Here is a 21,082-nt window from a genome sequence, read left to right as displayed (position 1 = left end):
AGGAGTCCTATTAATTACCTGGAAAAGCTCAGGTGCTTAACCCACATCCCTGCATCCATTCCCAGCCATACAATGACAAACCCTACACGACCACGGCTGTCCCCAGGCTTTTCAGCACTGTTCCCCTCACCAAGTGATGTCTGCTTCCTATCCAGAGCACGGCTCCACTTCCTCAACCCCAGGCACAGGAGAAGCAGCATTCCCAGCTGCCCTGGCACTGCTGTGCGGAGCTTCCCCACTCTCTGATGCCACCTCTTATTGGAGAGGGATATTGCGGGCAATGGAGCTGGGCATCAGCAGGAAAGGAAGCTGCAAACAGAAGGGAAGCCAGTCTGGAGGTAACGCAGCTTGGGATAACTTGAGGTCAGAGCCCTTTGCTGGATGATACCAGAGAAGATGGGGTACCACAGGAGGCGGGAAGGTGCCCAGCAAAGCCTCTTGCTCTCTGCTTTGGACTCCACATGAAGCGGTTCGGTCCAGAACTGATGACTCAGCACGGGAACAGCCTCGTTACTCACTGACATCACAGGCTTCCGAGATCCCCACCAAGAGTGGCCTTTACCAGCTCACAAGATGGGCTGAGTGATGACAGCCACATCCCCAGTGCTGGCAAAGCCTCCTGCAGGGCATCCCCAGCATCAATTGCGCTGTTAATGGAGAAGAAACACACCAGAAAGCAGTGAAACACCACAAATGGCACCGTGGCTCCCAGCAGAGCCCTATGGGGAGGCTCAAGCCTGGCTGGACCGGTCAGCACTGGGGGCATGAGGGATAAAACATGTCCCAGCAGCAGCTCCACGGAGCAGAGCTCTTTGAGAGTGGCAGGAAGCTGGAAGCCGCTTGGCCAGAGGAAGGAATGTGTGAGCGTCTGCCGAGCAGGGCATGGAGGAACATGACAGCCTGCCCCAGGAATGTCTGCCGGGTGCCCGGGTCGGGTAAGGATACAGCAGCAAATGCCATGAGGGCTTCCAGCTGATGGAAGAGCTTGCTGGTTGCATAAAGCGCAACACCCAGCAGGAATCCAGCAGAGCTTCCCAAAGTAATCCAGGGAATTTGCTGCCCCCTTCGTCCTGTAGCTGGGTAAGACCAGAAGAGAAGCACCCAGCAAAAAAGAACAGGAAAACCTCCCAAAATCGTGGAATCTACAGCAAAAAGTGCTCCAAGTGGATGGGCATCATCTGATCATGCAAACAGGCAACCAGCCATCCCATCCCAGCACCTCCCAACCTGTTTAACTGCCCCCTCACTGCTCTTTGGGCTCCCATTCCCTGCGTGCAGTGATTCCACACTGAATTGATGGCGATGTACAAGTCCCAGCTCCGGCTGAATCCATCCCTTGGCTGTGCCAAGTCCCCATTTCAGGCCCACCTCTCTTGCCTACATGTTTTCTGCAGCAGCCTGAAGGCCACACCTTGCCCCTTGGACAAGTCAAGGCTGGTTTGGCCCAAGGAGGCACAGTCATGGTCCGTGCTCCCGAAGATTAGGTACACGCTATTAGGCGCTGTAATCTCTGCTCTCCAGTCCTCAGCTCCTTTGAAAGGGGAAGGCTCATTGCCTCCCAAACTGGGCTTTTCACACCCTAGACTCTCTGGAGCCACAGGGCAACTTGGCCTTGCACATTCAGAGAGCAGATACACTCAGCCCCGTGCCGAGATGGGCTTGGTGATAATAAAGACCTGAAGGACCTGAGAGCGCTGCGGGGTGTTACTGACACCAAGGTGGAGCTGAAGAGCTGGAGCCCTGCTTTGAGCTCACGCCAGCAGCTCTGGAGTAGGGCCATGCTTCCCTCAAGGGCATTAAACCAACTGATAGGTTTAATCCTGCTGGAATTTCTATGATCAGGAGTTTGGAAGTGACGGAACTGCCCATCCCCTGCTGTTTGGTAGCTACAAGTTGCTGTTAAAAGGACTGTAAAGAGGTGCTGGTTCTATTGAGGGACGGCCTCGTGCACATCACAGCTCTTCTGCAGCCAGGAAAATTGGAAGAAGGCTGCTCATTTTGTCTAGGAAATAACCTCAGTCCTTTGAGCTCTCCCCTCCTTTCCATGGGTTCCAGTCCCAGGGTCAATGCAATGCACACAACGACCACCTCATGCTCACTTCCCATCAGCAGCTTCGCTCTCCGTGCTCTGCAGCCCCCATAATGAGGCCACCAAGGCACAGCTCTACAAAAGCATCCCAAGCTCTCTGCTGGAGTCCAGGCTCCCACCAAAGAGCCCATGCAAACACATCATCCTCATGGGGGATATGGGATAGACCCGGCTCAGTTTGATGCAATGCATCCTCAACGCCCATTGACTACAGCAGCCTCTGAGCAAGTGGAGGGCCCATGCACCACAGTGTGTGCAAACCTGGGGCCCTGAGAAACACCCGCAGCAGATCCGTGTCTATGGGATGACGTCTCCTTGGCCATGAGAGCAGCTGCTCCTTCTCAGCCCGGGCAGCCTGGACACGGAGCGGCGCGTTCCCAGGGGCAGCACATTCATCTTCCTTGGATTTCTCTCTTTAACCTTTCACAAAAGGGGTGAGGAGGGGCCGGTTCGGGCTGAGATTTCCCAACTGGAATGCGAGTTTCCGGTTTTCCTCCACCAAGGAAGAGCCGAGCACAGGGCCCTTTGCCGGCACTTGTCATTCCCTGTCTGCAAGGGCTGTGGCTGGGATCCGAGCACCGATTCAAGGAGTCAGCTGTTGAAAGGCAGCTTCCCTCAGCAATGCCCTGACACAATGTCTGAGCAGCGCGCACCAGCATCCTTCCCATGCATCCCGGTTCCTGACACGTTCTCATGCAGCCATCCAGGACGCAAGTATAAAAGGGCATGAGGAAAGGTTTGCCCCTAAAAAGTGTGAAAAGAGGGAGAATTCCAACAAGGAAAAGCGTTTGAGAAACGCAGCTTCCCCAATTGGAACAGCAGCGAGAGCTCATCCCGCATGTGCAGGGAGCTGCGTTTTGTCTTCATATCCTAAGGGATAACAGAGGGCCTGGAGGCTTACCATCCCCTCCCACTAGATGGCAAGAGTCCCCCTCCGAGCAGCAGGGCCTCTGCGAGCACAGCTTTTGCATGCAGGGGTCAAGAGCTGGAGAAGGGAATTCCGGCCCCAAAGAGCACTGAGCAGAGGGCAGTCCGTCGGGATTTAGTGTGCGGGGATTAAGCAAGATCCATCCAAGAGAAAGGGAGAAAAGGGGAGGAATGACCCGAAGAAGGTAACTTGGTTGTTAAAGGGGAGGATGCTCAAGAACAGCGTCCTGGGCTCCATCACTCCCAAGCAAAAGCAGCAAATCCCTCCCCATCCTTACAGGCGTTAGGATTCACTGTGCCAGGGCAAAGAACATGGCCCAGCAAGGACAGTCCCTGCCAGCAGCTCTGCTCTATGCAGCAGCCCCACAAGCAGCTCAAGGACATGGACTCCAGCTCCTGAATCCACAGAACTCCCTGCAGGGCCAGGCCTTGGGAGGGAATCCATGGCAGACCCTGGCATCTGCTCCCACCACTTCATTCACACCCTTCATGCCCCTGTATCAGCAGGGAGCAATGCACTCGGCTTCCATAGCAGGCAATGCCCTGGGTTAGCCGAGGCTGCTCCCTTCCACCATCTATTGCTGCCTGCCAAGATTTGGCCGTGGCAACTGAAAGGGCCCCATGGGGAAAAGCCTGGCACCGCTGGAATCCTGTCCGTAAGTCACCATGGAATTGTCAGCACAAGGAAATGCTGGTAAGCACCACACACATGAAACCCAGGGACAGAAAACAGCTGCAATGCATAGGTTCAGATCCGCCCCTGCTCCGTACATAGAGCAGGGAACATAGAACAGTGATGCCCAGGACCCTGGAAAACGTTTGGAGTTCAGGAACACCTGGGCATCACCTTTGTGTCTTCAGTTCCTTTCTATGCTGTGCAGTACAAGTGTGCCGAGTGCTCTCTGTTGTAGATCAGGGCTCTAAGGAGCACCTCCAGCAGCACATCTCACTTGCCACCTCTAAGACATTGCTAACCCAGGGCCAAGCAATTCCCAGGCCTTCAAGCACAAGCAGGTGAGAAAGTGATTATCACCCATTGAACAAAGGGAGGGTGACCCTGGCAGGACCAGGTCCCCTGCACACACAGAGGCTGATGCCCAGGGACACAGCGAGTCCTCACGAGGCTCATTTGGGCTCTCAATGAGCTTCATGCATTATTTAGTAGCAACAATGGCAGGAACAATGGGACAAGCAGAACAAGGTGCCCCCGCTCAGTTGTGCCACCAACCACTGCTATTGACTGTCCCCTTCCATAAGTGCTGCAGGGACAGAAACCCTTTTGTTTCCACCCTCTCCATCATACCCTGTATGCTTTTGTCTCCCAGCCACTTCTTCCATTAGGGACCACATTTGGCCTTATTTGCTCTGGATGCTCCCCACACCCAAAAGCACAGTGACAAAAGGAAGAGTGATGTGTTTAAGAGGCCATGAAGCCAAAAGCATCAGTGACATTCACCTGTCCATCCCAGGTCACTGGGATAGGGCAAAGAGCAGTGCCCTTGCCTCCCCTCTGTGCTTTTCTGCATGCCCTTCCCTGTCCTTAATGGACCTGGAGAAAGGAAAATGTACATAGGAGAAGCAGGGGAAAGAAGCTAAAGCATGTTAATGCAGAAAGAGACACAAGCAGATAAACATCACCATTGTGAGCTGGGAATCCGAACGCAGGAACAGGCACCGAGTGAAAACAGGCATTGCTGAGGCTCTTACAGGAATCACGCTGCCCGTTGCTTAGTGCAGGCTCTCTGGAGCAGGCTTGTCCAGGCTGGGATGCAAAGGCTTCCTTTTGCCTTTCCCCTTCATGTAGAGCAGGCACCAAGGTGATGAACTCAACAGAGCCCTCAAAGGAAGGGCCTCACACAGTCCATGTGCTGCACCACAGAGGACGGTGCACGGCCCAAGCTGCACAGGGGGTGGACACCAAAGTCTCATTCCCCATCGATGAGCAGCACCCCAGAGGAGATGCCCATGAGGAGCAGATTGTTCCCCATCCCAATCCTACCCCTCAGGCCATCCCATTGGCCTCACAAACACACCAGCAGCAAGGCTATGGGAGCAGAGGGATCTGCAGGGTGCTCCATGCACAGAGGTACTCTCTGATCACACTACAAACCTGTTCTGCACTGCCCTGATGGCCAGGCTGGGCCTCCAAGCTGCTTTTTAATGTCCTTTCTTCTAAAACACAGCTCCCCAGGACTAAATTCGTCTCTTCTACTACCCCAACCCCAACTCTACTATACCCCAAGCACACCCCAATTACAGCATTAAAACCACCCACAGCATCCCACCCCGCTTCTACTGCGCCTTCCCCACTGTTCCACAAGGAAAACACAATCCCACCCCTTCTCCAACAGGGCTGAAAACCTTTACCTGGAAGCTGGAATACCTCAGGTAAGCAATAACACATCCAGAAAGCACAGCACCATCTCTTCTTTCTCAGCCCTTTGTTCTCCTGGCTCTTATGGGCTCTTGCTCCTAATGAGGATGATGGCTCTCTCCTGTGCATCTTTAGGACACTTAATGAACTCAGCTGCTTCTTGATGTGGCCTGAGTGAGACCAAGGGGCTTAACTCCCTGCTTGCTGGATGGAAACAGGGTCCCAGCCCTGCTTCCCCAGTGTATGCAACCCCTGTGCTCCTCCGAGGGTTAAAGAGTGGGTCATGGGTTAAACATCTGAGAGACAGGGCTTAAAGCAACTCAGCCCATTCCCCTCATGTCTCTGTGAGCACCACAACCATAAAGACGTAATGGAGGAGAAAACCTGCCCAAAGAAATAGAAACCCAAGAACAAGGAGTTTATTGGAAGAAAACCACCCCCAATCCAGCCCAAGGTGTGAATGTGGGGCTCAGAGCCTGGTATCACCATGACAAATTGCCCCTTCTCATGTACAGGGATGCACCTAAAGACCTTAAGGAAGTGAGGAAAGCAAGTCCTCAACCAGAGAAGAGCCAGGTGGCTTTGGTTTTGAAGAAGCCAGGGTGCTGAAGCACTCTCTGCTCACCTTCTCCAGCAGTCACCTCCTGATAGCTGAATGAGCAGGAAAAGTACAGATGGAAACCAGGGCTTGGTGCCCTATTTTGCATGACTGAAGCCGAGCTTGTTCACATTTCCAGGCCTTTGACTTGTTGGAATCTGTTCTTCATGCACTGATTTGATCTCTTCATCAGTGCAGGATGAAATTGGTCACCTTCATTCTGCTCTTCCTAAACCAAACCACCAGAAGCAGCAGGACAACAGTGCCAGGAGCCTGAGGCACAGAAAAGGCAAGGACAAACTAAAGCCTGGACACTGCAGAGCAGTCCCTGGTACATGGGAAGCTTCCTGGCCCTTTTTCCTGATCCTTTCTCACCCTAGGAATGTCACAATAGCTTTTTTTAGCCCAGACTGTCCATTAGTTAATAAAAAAAAGCTGATTCTATTACAGAATCAATGTTACAGTTGTTCATTGTCTTTTTCTTTACTGCATTTTACACATTATCTCTTCTGCTAAGAGATGCTTGGTATCTGCCTGGACTTTGCCAAGTCACACACTGATACTTCCTCGCCACTTCACCACTAACCTCAGCCCTTGCCTGCTTTATCTCAGCCTGCAATTAGAGGCTCTGTGCTCTGGTGTTGGGTATCTCTAAAGCAGGAAGCAGAGGCTCTCTAACAATTGGCACTGGGAGTTGTCTGATAGCTCTTATCAGCTTAGGAGTGCAACAGGTTTGTACCAGACATCAGAAGTGAGAGGTGGATTATCTAAGCGCTCACTCAGATGCTGCTCAAAAAATAGCAAGCTGCAGAACAGGCTGGGAAGTGCTTGGATTTGCCAGGTACAAAGGATCCTTTAGGAAAAGAAAGATGCTGTTTGGTATTTCTGAACACTCTGCTTAAGATTCCATCGGTGTTTCAAAGTTAATCCTGTGACTGCATCTCCCAGACACTGGATGGAAGGAGCAGGAATGCAGCTGCAGTTCAGCAGATCAAGCTTAAGTTCCCTGTAGTCCTAGGCAAAAGCAGGCGTATCAAAAGGAGACAATAAAACAACTCAAACTCCCTAGATTTGAGACAAATAAGCTGTACCTTAATGACAAACACGGTATCAACGTGTCTAGTTCTCCAGTGAAAACAGCACCCAGTTTTCCAGCATTCTCACACCTACTAGAAGAGAAAGCGGTGCCAGTTGGCCCACAGAGAACAGAAGTGATAGCGTGCAGTGAAGCATCCGTACACCCAAAGTTCATATAAATCCCACTTTTAATCATGGACAAATTTACTTTCAAGTAAAATCAACAGTTTTAAATAAAATATAAATTAACAAATCATCGTACTCCAAACAAAGAAGACACTGTGCATTGTCTACTCCAGCGGAAACAAAAGCTCAGGCATATTCCAGTTCTCTTCACCTACTGTGGAGTGTCAGGAGATCTCCGAGTGATTATGAAAGAGAAATCAAGGATTAAAAAGTGGTGACTTTTGCCACTACGAGGATTGAGCTTCCAAGACAAAAGGGAAACTGTCCCAGAGAAACAAAACTGATTTAAGCAGTTTTGTGGAAGCACAGCATTGGGTGCAAGAGATTCTTCTTCTCCATCACAGAACTCGTTCCAGAATATGAAACTCAGACCAGCTGTCCTAAAAGGTGTTTTCTTACTGCTTTGGAAAACCCTGCACTTCCTTTTCTTTGACTGAGGAGGCTCAGAATTGAGAAGTGATATCAACCCTGGAAGCTGCAAAAGAAATTGAACACAGTCCTTATTCATCTGACCTTAACAGTATCTCACAGCCTCACCCCTAGGATGAGAACTCACACTCATTCTCTTACCATACAGAGCTTAAGCTGCTGCTACTCATTTACTGAGGACGAGGCTTTTGCTCGTCTCATTACACACAAAAGTGCAATATTTCAACGAAAAAGGTAATTTTTGGCAAATATTGTCTAATGAGACTAAGCCAAGTTGACCCCATTTTCCCATATTTCTGCATGACATCCTGCTTCTTCAACGGTTTAAAGGGACAAAAAGGAGGAACCCTGAGGCAAAAATGGCTTTTTGTGTAGCGAGTCCAAGAAAAGCTCTCTCCATCACAGCATCTCATAAGGCTCCTGCAATCTTCTGTGGTGGGAGGCCTTCCTCCATCCATAGGGAAGTAGAGGAGGTGCTGCGCAGCATCCGCCGGTGGATGCGCCTGAGCCTCAGCAGGTAGAGCAGGATGGAGAACAGCACGACCAGAAAACACACAAAGAACAAATAGTGATTGTGAACAAAGGAGAAGCTCCTCCAGTGGGAGTGATTTCCACGGAAGTTTTCCTGCTGGATGTCTCTGAAAAGAAGCAAAGGGATACCAGACACCAGGTGCAAATCTAAGTTTGTCTCCAAACTATCTCACCACAGGAAACAGCCAGAATAGTCTTCATAAAGCATTCACTGAGCTACCTGAAATACATCCTGAGGTTATATATAATGCACCAGGAACAACATCTTGTCTCCCTCTATCTGTCAGCTCCTTTGCTATCACCATGGAACCCCAGACTGGTTTGTGTTGGAAAGGACCTTAAAGCCCATCCAGCTCCAACCCCTGCCACAGGCAGGGACCCCTTCCACTGGAGCAGCTTGCTCCAAGCCCCTGTGTCCAACCTGGCCTTGAGCACTGCCAGGGATGGGGCAGCCACAGCTTCTCTGGGCACCCTGGGCCAGCGCCTCAGCACCCTCCCAGGGAAGAGCTTCTGCCTAAGAGCTCATCTCAGTCTCCCCTCTGGCAGGTTAAAGCCATTCCCCTTGGCCTGTCCCTACAGGCCCTTGTCCAAAGCCCCTCTCCAGGTTTCTTGTAGCCCCTTTAGGCACTGGGAGCTGCTCTAAGGTCTCCCCTTAAGGAGCCTTCTCTTCTCAGCCTGAACCAGCCCAGCTCTCTCAGCCTATCAACCACGTTTCTTCCTTTCACAAACCTCCCACACCTTCCCACCCAAATGCTCTTTCTGGACACCCCAGAAAACAACTGGTACCTTAAAGGTAAAAACCGTGTTCGGTAAAGAATGGCTCCCAAGGTCCATTGCACTTCTTTATCATAAACCTGCAGAGCTGTTTTCAAATTGCTGTAACTCACAGGAAAAGAGAAGCCACTGTGAAATACTTCATACATCCAGGCAGACTTGAAACACTGGTACCTATAGAAAGAGTAGCATAAAGTCAGGCCAGCATTTAGAGTCCCAGAGGACTGGGGAGCACAATTAGACACAATTATCAGTACCTTTTCATGGCTGATGCAATATTTAAGGTTATATTCACACTTTCAATGACTTAATTACATGGATCAGTTAGGCATGACCTTGACCTCTCTTCTAACAACTCTGTGTGAAGGAGTTTACTGTACAAACACACTCACTTCAATCTGTGGAGATCAGCATGTGATGCATAAAGACCACGGTCAAACCGCTCCCGGAGGACAGACCACTTAGTGGCACAATAATCCTTCAAGGAAAGGGAAGAAAAGAAAGCACAAAGATTTCAACATCGCTTCTGCCTTGAGAAGAATGCCACTAGATAAGACACTCTGCAAATACCAAAAGGAAAAGTAACAAATAACAGCTTCCCTTGCACTGTTAATAAGTCAGAGCACAAATTTCACAGTATTTTCTGCAACATTTTGGTCCATTTGTGATTAAATTAATATTCAGTAGCACTTAAACTCTTTGGGCACATACGTGGAGGTGGAAAAATAGACAACTTATTTTTAAGGCATTGACAAAAAAAAAAAAAGCAATCCCTACTTTATGCTGTAGCCTTACTTTATACTGTCCCCAACAGATGGACCCTGTTCGGAGTAACACCCCAGAAACTGGCACAAAATGGATAAAGCCAGAGGAAAAGGATCTGTATCCAACAATGCAGCCATTCCTAAAAAGAAGCAAGGGATGGCAGCAGCGTGGATTTTCCCATTATCAGTAGTTCTGCTGGAACTGACTACCATGAATCTCACTCCCTCTACGGTCAATGTTACTATTGTGCCTTAAAACAAGTACTCTAAAAGGAAAACTAAAGAGGAAAAGGGATTCCCTGTGATAGTTCATTGCAGGGTAAAAGGATTTGGGATCTTCAAAGTTAAAGTTTTGGGGCAAGACTATCAGAATAAAATGCTTCTACAGAATAGTTGTGTTGAATTAGAAGTTTCTCTCCAGATCACTTTACCTTTGCAGCTTTAGTGAATTTAGCAGCATTGTAATCTCCTCCCATCCGTAACACGTCCTCAGTGCAGTAGTAGAACTCTGAGAAACCATAGAACTCACTGTTCTGAAAGTGCACAGCAGGCTGATAGACACCATTGAGAGATGTCTGTGTTTCATTAGTCTTATTCATGAAGGGCTGGATCATCTCCCGACACAGGTTAAAGTCTCCTGTTCCTCGCAAATACACAGTCTGTCCGTTCTGCTGGATCTCATCCTGAGCATCCAGGGGCAGGCAAGGATCTAGGTAGGGCGAGTCAGAAGTCATGCCAGTCTGTTTGCCCAGCAGTCTGTATAAAAGAGCAAGCACAGTAACAACTGCATATCAGAAACATCAGGCTCTAAGAGCATCAAACCAGCCTCATTTAAAGACACTTCAGCACTGCACGCTGTAGAAGTTTTATATCAGGACACTTTACTAAATATATTTAACTTAGGAAGTTATAGCCTGGTGACGCACAGAACCCATAACTCCAAGCCAGCTACCTGTTTTTAAGCACTGTACTGGTAAATAGATTGTCTTCGTATCTCTGACGTGCTGCATTTCCCCCAAAGCCGAGGAACGTTGCGACGTAGACTCTATACACGTGCTCAGTTTGGTGAGCATCACAGCCCAAGTTGAATTCTGCAAGTAGGTTTTTGGCTACTTCCTCCTGTACGAACACAAGCACCAAGATTAGGTACAAACAATATGAACCAGAACCTAAAGACAAGTTCTTTGAACAACTGGATGCCCTTGACATCTTTAAACTTCACTCCCTACTCATCTATTTTGCTTTTCACAGGTCCACATTACCTTCTACTTCATAGGGTAGAATAGAGCAAAGAATATCAATTGCACTATCACTGTTGATACTCAAGGAACTGCAAAGGCCAGGGCTGCTCCTATGGACACTAAAGTACCTTCTCCTACGAAAAAGGAGATACTAATCTCAGTTCTTCATTTCCCAATCTGGGGTTTTCAAGCTTTTCAGGAGACCCGGCAGTCACTCTGCTCTCCTCACATACCACACAGTAGTCACTTGCAGTAGCTTTTCAGATAGTTAAAGAGATGTGCAGCAGAAGCACTTCATATGTAACATGCTCAGAAATGTAGCATTAACATGGCATGGATTCCACCCAATGCTGGAAATGAAAACCAGCACTAGCACTGCAAACCTCACAGAGCTGTGTGACTCTTGTCATTCTCTGTCTGGGAACCTGGACAGGTTCCATGACCAAATACCTATTTTATATCAGCTTATGTTCAGACAGAGCCATGCAACAGTCATCATCAGTTGTCTGCAGCTCTATTTCTAATTCACATTGGCCTGGGACAATCTGCTCCTAGTCTCTCAAGAGACTCCAGAATACACTTTCTTAAGCAGAGCACATTTAACATACATGTAGACACACACAGAATGCATGTGGCAAATCATACTAACTGAAATAAGCTTTCTGAATGACCAAAACACAAATGAATTGCTCAGCTGATGAAGGACTTGGATTTGCCATCTTCTCATGCCTTGGGTTTGGAATGTGATGTCGTGAAGAAGACTCAACACAAAGAAAACAACAAAAAGTATGCATTAAAACGAATCGAAAGGAAAAGAAGAAAGTTGCACAGATAATAACCTGCTGTGAAGAGGCAAAGCTTACAGTTTTAGGGACTTCATACGCTATCTGGGTTGACACTCCGCCCATGTCAAGGACACCCACTGTCCTCTTGCGAAAGATGGCCTCTTGGTTCTCACTGCCTGGGACATGCACCTCCACAATGGCCTCATCCTCTGCATACAACAGCAAACAGGCAGTGAGAACTACACCCAGGGTGGGCCTGAAGCAGCAGTACACTGCCAGTTAGCTTATTGTTTGCAGCAATGTAGATCAGTGGGCTCAGGTACAAATGAAGTCAACATTGGCTGCACACACACAATTCACCGACATCTTGGTCTAAAACCAGACCAGCACCAGGGAAAGGCACCCAAGTCCTTTCTAAAATCCAATTCACAATTAAGTTACTTACCATCATCTGTATGTTCAAATCTTCCAAGAACAAAGTTGATGCCAATCCATGCATATACTCCTACATGCATAAGAAAACATGTTTCTCCTCTTAGAAACAAAAAGGGGTTTTTTGCACATGTATTAAGATATATCACTGATCATATTTTATTATATAGAATGCTCAGAAGCTAAACATTCCTGAAGTTATTCTAGCTGTTCTCTCCCAAGTCAATGCTACGATAAAACTCCTGATTCACTGTATTAAAGTCAGCCTGATGTGGGATTTTCAGACCAAGCAAGCACATTCGATTTTAAAGTGATTTTTAAGCTGATCACATGGAAACATCCCTCCTTTAGAAACCGTTTTCCCCTGCAAATTTTCTCCCATTATGTGGCTCCCTCCTTAAAGCCAAGAAAATGGCCTAGAATTCCTGCTAAACACAGAGAAGTTATTTTCAGTGCTAATTAGAAAACATTTAGACAAGTTGGAAGCTCCCAGCAGATGATCATCTCCACACTCCATATGTTGCTACTGAGGAATAAGGTCTCTCAACCAACCCAGAATTTTAAGAGGCAACAAAATAGATCCAATATATTTGGACCATGAAAGCAATAACCAATCCAAAGGTCATTTTCCCAACACTGACCTACCTTCCTGCTTCCCTGAAATAACCTCTGCATGCGAGTCCGAGAACAGGAAATCAAAGTGCACGGGAATATCAGTGAGCAGATCTTCAAGTATTGCCTTCTGCTGGCTGCAAAGTTACATGTGAGCAGTTATAAATAGCCACACGCACCAGGACTGCTATTCTAAATGCTAAAAATACAACAGGCAATAACCTTTCTGGCAGAATCCTCATTCCTGCAGTACACAGAATATAAAGAGGAGTCTCTTTGTGCTTTGCACGTGGCACGTGTTGGGCAGCAAAGCTCAGAAGTGGAGAAATGTAATCACTGACCTTTTCAGGAGAGCTGGCAAACTCCGAGATGCCTGGTGAAAGAGAGACATGGGAAGCTGAAGCAGCCCAAGGCACTTCCTGGAAAATCTTGATAGTCAACACACAGAGGAGAAACCAACCACCCAAATCCAAACATGCCTGTGGCAGGGGGCTGGAACTGGATGAGCTTTAAGGTCCCTTCCAACCCAAACCACTCCATGATTCTAAGAAAGCCAGGAAATGAACTACAGAAATAAGGATGAAGTTCACAATAATCCTCTAAACAACAAACAAAAACCTGTATTAGATATATTATGTATTTATATAATTGGCTCAAAGAGCTTTACAGAAAGCCAATACAAACAGAACTGAGTTAACTGATAACTGAACCAGCAACCATCTTACTCCAGAGAAGCCTCTCCCTCCTGCCCATCAATGCCGTATTTCAAGCTTTAAAGCTGAACAAAGCTGTCTGCAAACCAAGCCCAAAGAAATCTGGAGGGGAGCCGTGCTGACAGCTTGCAAATGGCCTTTATCCAGACACTTCAGACATGGGGCTGGACAAAGCAACGTCAGGACAGGCAACTAGCTGCAAAACCTCATCTCAAGTTAACTTCTTTCCAGTACCTGGTTTAATTTTCATAACCACTGGTTTTCTGGTTTTGTCCCTCATCTGTTTTATGTCCAATAGATCGTGTGGATTCCCATTGTGCCTTGGCCAACAATACACAAAAATCCTGGAGCCACTGCTGCCACAGTCCACAACGATTCCATAGTTCAGGTTGGGGTTGCTGGTATCTGTAGCTTCAGTGTCAGTCACTCGGGCAAGATACCTGGGAGAAAACTAAGCATTATTACATGGCAATTAAATTCCATATGGAAGCTTTTTCTCAGACTAACTTATTAGAAGATCGAAGTATTGATAAATTAAAGTCCCCTTAGATAAAGAAAGCTTTGTAAAGAAAGCAGGAAGTTTGACTCGTACTTTTTCCACCCCATTCATGTGTGTTCTCTTTCACACCTCAGCCCTTTCCGGCTCTCACCTGTGGAATCTTTTGTCCCTGTGTGCACGCCCATACTTATTGCGGATGACCACCAGGGAGTAGTAAAGCACAGAGACAGCAGCAGCAAGAATTCCTATCACCAGGATCTGTCGCAAGGTGGTGTTGAGAAGCCGTGGGCATCCAACCGGAGAGATGCTGAAGTGCCAAGAAGCAGGAAGCAAACACGAGATGCTGATCCTACAATTCAAAGAGGAGAACCTGCTTTAAAAATGGGCTTCAGGACCAAAAAGCAGCACACTGCATTTCAAAACAAGCTCAGGATAAAGAGATGCTCCACACAGCTTTTCACTTTGCTCTGCTCTCACTTTGCTCGTGCTCTCAAGAGTGTACTCAAGACACTATTCCCACCTTTGAATTTATGATTTGCCAGGAATTCATGCTCAGGTTCCCTGTACTTCACTCAACAGACATCACAATTGAATTTGACCGCTCCTTTTGGATTCTTACCTCCCCATTCTGGGATATGAGCAGCAGAAAGAAAGACCAGCTGGTGTTCAAGCATCAGCCGGTCACCTCACACTGACAAGGCACAGGGACCATTCTCAAAGCCATTGCTCTTCTGCTCCTGAATTAAACAGAAAACAAAGATGAGCTTGTAGCCAGCACTGCCAGCAGGTCGAGGGAGGCGATCCCTCCCCTCTGCCCAGCACTGGTGAGGCTGCATCTGGAGTGTGGGGCCAGTTTTGGGCTCCCTAATAAGGAGAAATACAAAGACCTGCTGGCAAAACCAGGGCTGGGCCATAAAGAAAGCTACAATACTGAAGCACCTCTCACATGGTGAGAGACTGAGAAAGCTGGGCCTGTTTTGCCTGGAGAGAGCATGGTTCTCATCAATGCATATAGATATCTGGGTGGAGAATGTAAAGGAAGCAAACTCACTGGGGCCAGTGAGAGGATAAGAAGCAACAGGTACAAACCAAACCACATGAAATTCCATCTGCACGTAAGGAAAACCTGTGAGGATGCTGGGACACTGGAACAGGGTGCTCAGGGAGGCTGCGCAGTCTCCATCCTTGGAAGCATTCAAAGGCCTGACTGGACACAGACCCAGGGAGCTGCTGCAGCTGACCCAGCTCAGCGAGAATCACAGCATCAACCAGGCTAGCAAAGACCTTTAAGCTCATCCAGTCCAACCATTCCTCCATCACTGCCAAGGCCACCACTAAACCATGGCACTGAGACCTCGTCTACACGGTGTGTGACCACTTGCAGGGACAGTGACTCCAGCACTGCCCTGGGCAGCCTGTTCCAATGCCTGAGCACCCTTAACGCCATGCCCAGCCAGCAGCAGCCTGCTGTAACACAGCATCTCCAACTCTGCTGCCACCCTCAAGGGCAGAGGATGCAATAAACCATCAGCAGCACTTAAAGACCAACCACAGAGAGCCCAGGGCTGACACCCGTGTCCCACCACCCCCCGCAGGTCTCACAGCCCTTCCCCACACACCGCACCCCTACAAACACCACCCCGAGCGGCCACCAAGGGCGCAACGCGGGGCGGGGAGCGCACCGGGCTGGAGACCCGGCCCGGGCCCTCCTCACGGAGCAGGCCGCAGGGCTCGGCCCGCTCTCACCCCCCACCGCTCTCCCCACCCGCGGCCTGGCCGCGGCCTGGCCCGGGGACCCGGCGGCGCTCGCCCCACGCCCCTCAGGCCGCTCTCCGAAGCCGCTGAACCGGGGCAGCCACCAGGACCACCGCGACCGCCACACTCACCGCACCGCCAGCCGCATAGCAACCGGCCACGACGCCACTTCCGGGTCCCGCCGCCGGACCTGACGCACGCACGCACGTGGCGCTGCAGCTGGCGGGGAAGGGATTCCCCCGGGGGCGTGGCCATGCGTGAGGGGGCGTGGTCATGGGTGGGGGCGTGGCCAGGGAGGGTTCATGTTAAGCTATAGGTCGGTTATAATGCTCAGCCCTATATAATTTATAGGGCGGGTATAAGGGCCAGCCCTAAGACAAGCGCTGCAGGCTGAGCATAGCAATGGGTTACAAACAAAGCTATATAAGTATGTTTGTATAAGCATATAAATATAAACTTATTAGTAAAAATACATAATTACAAATATTTCATTATATACTATGAATATACAACGGTTGTAGCACCGGGAGTGAGCATATAAATATTATAAGTAATAAATAAATCAATCTGGTTAAGAAAAATCAAGCAAAAAGCCTCTCCTTGCCCTAAAGGGGCTGCAAATGCGCTGGCAAAGCAGGAACCCTCTTGCTCGTTGCCACTGAGTGGCAGCACAGCTTGTGCCCACGCGGCTCCAGGATGCCATCAAAGAAGTGGAAAGAAGAGGTTTATCCTGGTAGTTATAATGTGTTAATAACAGGAATAACCTGCTGGGAAGCGTGGCTGGGGTCTCACCTCTCCCTGCGGGGTCCTGTGGGTATATATTTCTTGTTAGTTTGGACCAAAGCACAGCAGACAGTATTAACTTGCTGGGAAAGCTGTGTTTGGTGTGCAAGGCATTCCCAACATGGCTGGATGTGGCCCTGGGCAAAAAAGCATGTGCTTTGGGATGGCAAATTACATAGAGTTAATGATGAGACCTCCAGGAACTCTTAGACCTGCCTTTGGTTTGCAAGAGAAACACAGAACCCTGAGGCAGCCGCTGGAGCTGGTGTCAGCACAAAGGTGCAAACCTCTGCTATGGGTTCAGCCCAGGGAAGGTGCTGAGATGGTTGTCCCATGGGATGAGAAGCAAATGTCCCTTCAGGGCATCCCTCTCTCAGCATGGTGGCCATTCAACCGCAGGGCTGGAAGGACCCATCCTGGCTTTCCACAGGCTAAATCCCAGCGGCTGTGGGCAGCCCCTCAGTCCCTTTCCAAGCTGAATTCCACCCAAAAGTCATTGCTGCAGCTGGTTCCGTCATCTCCAGAGACAAAGGCACAAGTAGGAGCATGTCAGCGGCGGCGAGGGCTCTGTGGGCAAGAGAGAAAACAAGGAAAGGAATAAAAGGCAGCGCTGCCATCAAAGCAGAGCCAGAAAAGCTGCTCTGGGGGGTGGTTTGAGGGGGGCCGAGTGGTTTCTGTGTCACCCACAGGCTTTGGGCTGCAAGGGGTGTTAGAAACACTGAAGAATGTGTAGAAATGGAGAGCTGCTGCTGAAACCAGAGTCAGCAGGCGGCAAAAGGGGAAGCCCAGGAGGAATGCGCAAGTTGGCTTTGTGCATGCTAACCATTTCCAGATGCAAGGGGTTGGAACTGGATGAGCTCTAAGGCCCCTTCAACCCAAACCAGGCTGGGATTCTGGCTCGGATGCTCAAGAGCTCCCAGCGTTTTGCACAGGAGGAAAGTTTCCTCCAAGCACCAAATCCTGCTTTATTCCCCCTCCATTATCCTAAGGATAATGCTAAAACCATCACAGAATCATTAGGGTTGGAATGGACCCTTGGAGACCACCCCTGCTCTAAGTTGCTCCCCGGTGAAAGCAGCTTGATGGTGCCATTTCCAAAGGAGAAAAACCACCCCTGGGACATGTTTGGGTCGACCCTGACAGCCCAAGTGAGGTGTGTGCAGGGTGCCCAGCCCCTATCTCAGGGCAGCACATCACCCACCCCACCGCACCCTCCCAGTATCAGCCCACGGTGGGACACCGGGGCGAGCAGATAGGGCAGCAGCAGGGGCTGTTGTTGCTGATGCAGGGTGAGCAGCGGGGTTCTTGGCTGGCAAAGGTGTGAAGGGTGATGTGCAGGAGGCAGGGCTGGGCTGTGCCTCCCACATGGGCTTTTCTTCTTGTATGTTTGTGTTGATTTCTTAAACCATCCCGCTTCCCATTTTGCCATCTCCGCAGCCCGACCCCCCCGAATGAAGTTGATCTTTCATTTGCTTGCATTGTGGCAGCAGGCTATGACTGCCCCCCAGCCACAGCCCTGCTTGCAGGGGCCTCATTTCACCCTGGTTTTCATCCTTACTCTCTTCGAGTCACACAAAACCTTACCCAGAAGTGAAACCCATCTGAATTCAACCATTTGACCAAGGCCATGCAAGGAGTCGGTGGCAGAGCAGGATCATCCCCAGCTGTAAACACATCCTCTCACCAAGCCAAAGCTTTCCCTCTGTTTTCTGGATCTGGTTTTGCTGACTGCCAGAAACAAAGCCAAAACAACCCAACTCCAGCAAACCTTGTGGCATCCTTTCAGCCTCCTCTGCGCAGTGCCACCAGTCCACCCCAAAGCACTTTTCCCCCTGTTTCCTCAGGGCTTCAAACCAGAAAGGCGAGTTGATGAAAAGAATTCGGTCCAGGAAGTAACACAAAAGGCAGGTTTCATGATGCTCATTGGGTATCGCCTCTCCCTGTTCCATTAATCCATGGAGCTGGGTAATGGTAAATTAGGTCAGATTATGTGAGCACTGAAATAAAACCCAGAGGCCAAATTCCTCGCATCCACACCTCCTTTACCTCTGAGGTTGCATAAATGTTAATGGGTGCTGGATCTGTCTGTGGAGCTGTAATGCTGAGTTTTCAGATTTGGGCTGTTTTGGCATAGGAATAACCCCGCAGCATCATTGGGACCCAATTCCCTCTAATTCCCTTTGCATTCATGTTCATAGCCCTCACTGGCATCAACTGAATACACTGCAGTTGAGCTGTTACACATAAACCTGTTATGCATATGCTGACCATTAAATGAATACCTTGGGAATCTGGAGTGCTGGGGAATCAAGGCAAAGAGATGCTCTCAGTTGTGTGCCAGAGCAGGGATTAATGTTCTTGCTTTTGCAGCATTAACTCACCTGCCAGCACCTCGGTGTGCTCAGCAAGGGCTTAACACCAGAGGCTGCTTTACACTGCTGCTCACAGAAGTGGGTCAGTCCAACCTGAAGACAAAACAACATTGCTTGCTTATTTTCTGTGGCATTGGCTAATACGGAGATAATGAAATAAAGGGGAGCACATCAGGTTTCCCAGTAAGTGCTGCATCCCCATAGCTGCCTTTTCCCAGGGAAACAGGTCCAGAGCTGCTGACTGAAACCCATTTTGAGCACTGAACATGTCTAAGGAGGGATGGGGCTGGGGGTGGCAAAGTGCTGGTGTGCCGGGAAGGGGCTGCATCCACATCACGAGATGGGACCTTAGGAAGTTTTTCCCTATGAGAGTGCTGAGGCACTTGGAGCACCCTGCTCTAGTGGAAGGTGTCCCTGCCCATGGCAGGGGTTGGAACTGGAGGAGCTTTAAGGTCCTTTCCAACACAAACCATTTGATGAGTCTGGGTGCCTTTTCCTCACCCCAGTTCAGCACCCATGGCTCTGCACCGCTGCTGGCAGCCCCGTGATGGTGGCAGCTACAACACACCCTAAGCCAAGGTGTTGCTCAGCTGTTAGAGAGCTTGTACATTTGGAAAGTGAAGAAGAAAATGACATCCCTCCCACTGCATGGTGTAGATAACCCACAGCTTGTGTGGTTCCAGAAGGTGGCTGCCTCCCAGGAGGACACTCCTGCCTTATCACCATGGGTGCAGCCATGTGCTGCACCTCCTGCCCCGCGAGGGACCAGGATAAGCAAACTGGGTGCTCCTAATCATCTGTGGAGCACCAAGCAGATGGCCTGGGGGCTGCAGACACCTTCTTTGGGCCAGGTCTTAGGAAAGCCAAGAGCATTTCCCTTCATTTTGCAGGTTATTTTGCATTCCTCATCATGTTTTTGGTCTTGGGTTCTATTTCTGCCGGTTCAAAGCTGTCCTGCAGTGCACAGGCCCCATGAAGAAGGTTACGCACCAGTGAGGACTCAGATCTGTGGCTCTGATTCATCATCTTTAGCTGCTCGCTGTGATGCAATGCACATGCAGATTGCGATGGTGTCTTCTGCATCAACTTGTTGGTGTAGAAATGAATGTGCTCCATGCAGCCTGCAGCCAGGTTGTGCTCTTAGCAGCATAAATAGCTTCGTCCTTTGCTGCTTCTCTGCTGTGATGGAGTTTGGGGCTCGCAGAGGGACCTGGGGAGCTCCAGCACAGGGAGGGGATGCACTGAGCTGTGGCTGTGCCCTGGAAGGCAGCAAGGGAATCATTGCACAAGATCTGTTTCAAAGGAAGGGTTTGTAAATCAAGCTCACTCTGGTGATGCTCTGCAGGGGATGACTCTTATTTGCCAGGCAGGGATGGCAGGAAACCATCCAGGAGACACTGGGCTGCTCCTTTTCCTGCTGGCGGGGCATGTGACATGGCAAAACCACAAGCCAGACCAGCTTCCCTGCCCCATCGTGCCTCCACAAATGATGAATGATTTAATCTCTTCTTCACGAACACGGGGAGAATCACGCAGGGAAACCCCTGCATCTCTGCTCTGACACCTCTGGCTGAAGCAGCTTCCTGTGCCCTACGGTGGCTCTTGGGGCACAGAGCAGGAGCAGAAAGGATTCCTTGTGCCTGTGCTCCTCAGGGTTAAATTATAACCTGTTCCTACCTGGAACCAGCACCGTATTTCAGACTGATTCATACTAATGCTTATCAGGGAGCCAGACTTAAGACTGTAGGGGAAAGGGCTCATTAAGGTGACACTGTAATTTCCCCACCCTCCTCTGCCCTGCCAAAAGCACTGGGAGGAATCAGCTCCTGTTGACTGCTGTTTATGGAGCAGAAACCCCAGATAAACTGCATGGAGCAATACTGGAAAGCGCTCCCCTTCGAGCCGGAGCTTGGGCACTTCCTTGAACAAGGCTGCCTTACAGAAAGGAAGCTCTTGTGCCCGGCGTTGATTTACATCCCGCAGACGTGGGTGATCACCCGGAGCGCTGTCTGCCGGAGTTACGTCTGTGCACGTGGCTGCCTGGCTCCACAGTGTCAGAACGTGGTGTCAAACCGGGCCAGCGACATGGAGACGAAGCTGTGATAATCCAGCGCCTTCTTCCAGGGGAAAGGAAAGAGACC

At 49.6% G+C, this 21,082-nt stretch overlaps 1 protein-coding gene across 6 annotated transcripts; it reads right to left on the bottom strand.

Annotated features, from left to right (window-relative positions):
- Positions 1-7,234: 7,234 nt before the first annotated feature.
- On the bottom strand, positions 7,235-19,549 carry ENTPD4 (ectonucleoside triphosphate diphosphohydrolase 4). Of its 6 annotated transcripts, XR_013958493.1 has the most exons (17): positions 19,412-19,549; positions 18,951-19,034; positions 18,154-18,297; positions 15,918-17,136; positions 14,651-14,768; positions 14,183-14,380; positions 13,767-13,972; positions 13,042-13,192; positions 12,853-12,956; positions 12,221-12,280; positions 11,830-11,984; positions 10,702-10,868; positions 10,181-10,505; positions 9,378-9,463; positions 8,998-9,159; positions 7,822-8,318; positions 7,235-7,726 (listed from the first exon to the last, which is right to left on the bottom strand). XR_013958493.1 is itself a non-coding variant. In XM_080634350.1 (16 exons), the coding sequence occupies exons 5-16, from the start codon at positions 14,656-14,658 to the stop codon at positions 8,090-8,092; spliced, it is 1,851 nt and encodes a 616-aa protein (XP_080490476.1). In that variant the 5' UTR covers positions 14,659-14,768; positions 15,918-17,136; positions 18,154-18,530; positions 18,951-19,034; positions 19,412-19,549; the 3' UTR covers positions 7,235-8,089. The 6 variants fall into 6 exon arrangements, 5 of the variants coding, with proteins under 5 accessions (XP_080490476.1, XP_080490477.1, XP_080490475.1 ...); XM_080634350.1 differs by having other exon boundaries at positions 7,235-8,318; positions 18,154-18,530; XM_080634351.1 differs by lacking the exon at positions 18,154-18,297 and adding an exon at positions 18,338-18,530 and having other exon boundaries at positions 7,235-8,318.
- Positions 19,550-21,082: the final 1,533 nt, after the last annotated feature.

The sequence above is a fragment of the Psittacula echo genome (genome assembly GCF_963264785.1).
Source record: "Psittacula echo genome assembly, chromosome: 25".
In the NCBI taxonomy this organism is placed as follows: Eukaryota; Metazoa; Chordata; class Aves; order Psittaciformes; family Psittacidae; genus Psittacula; species Psittacula echo.
The sequence above is the reverse complement of the archived record's forward strand: the minus strand, read 5'-3'. Positions and strand labels throughout refer to the sequence as shown.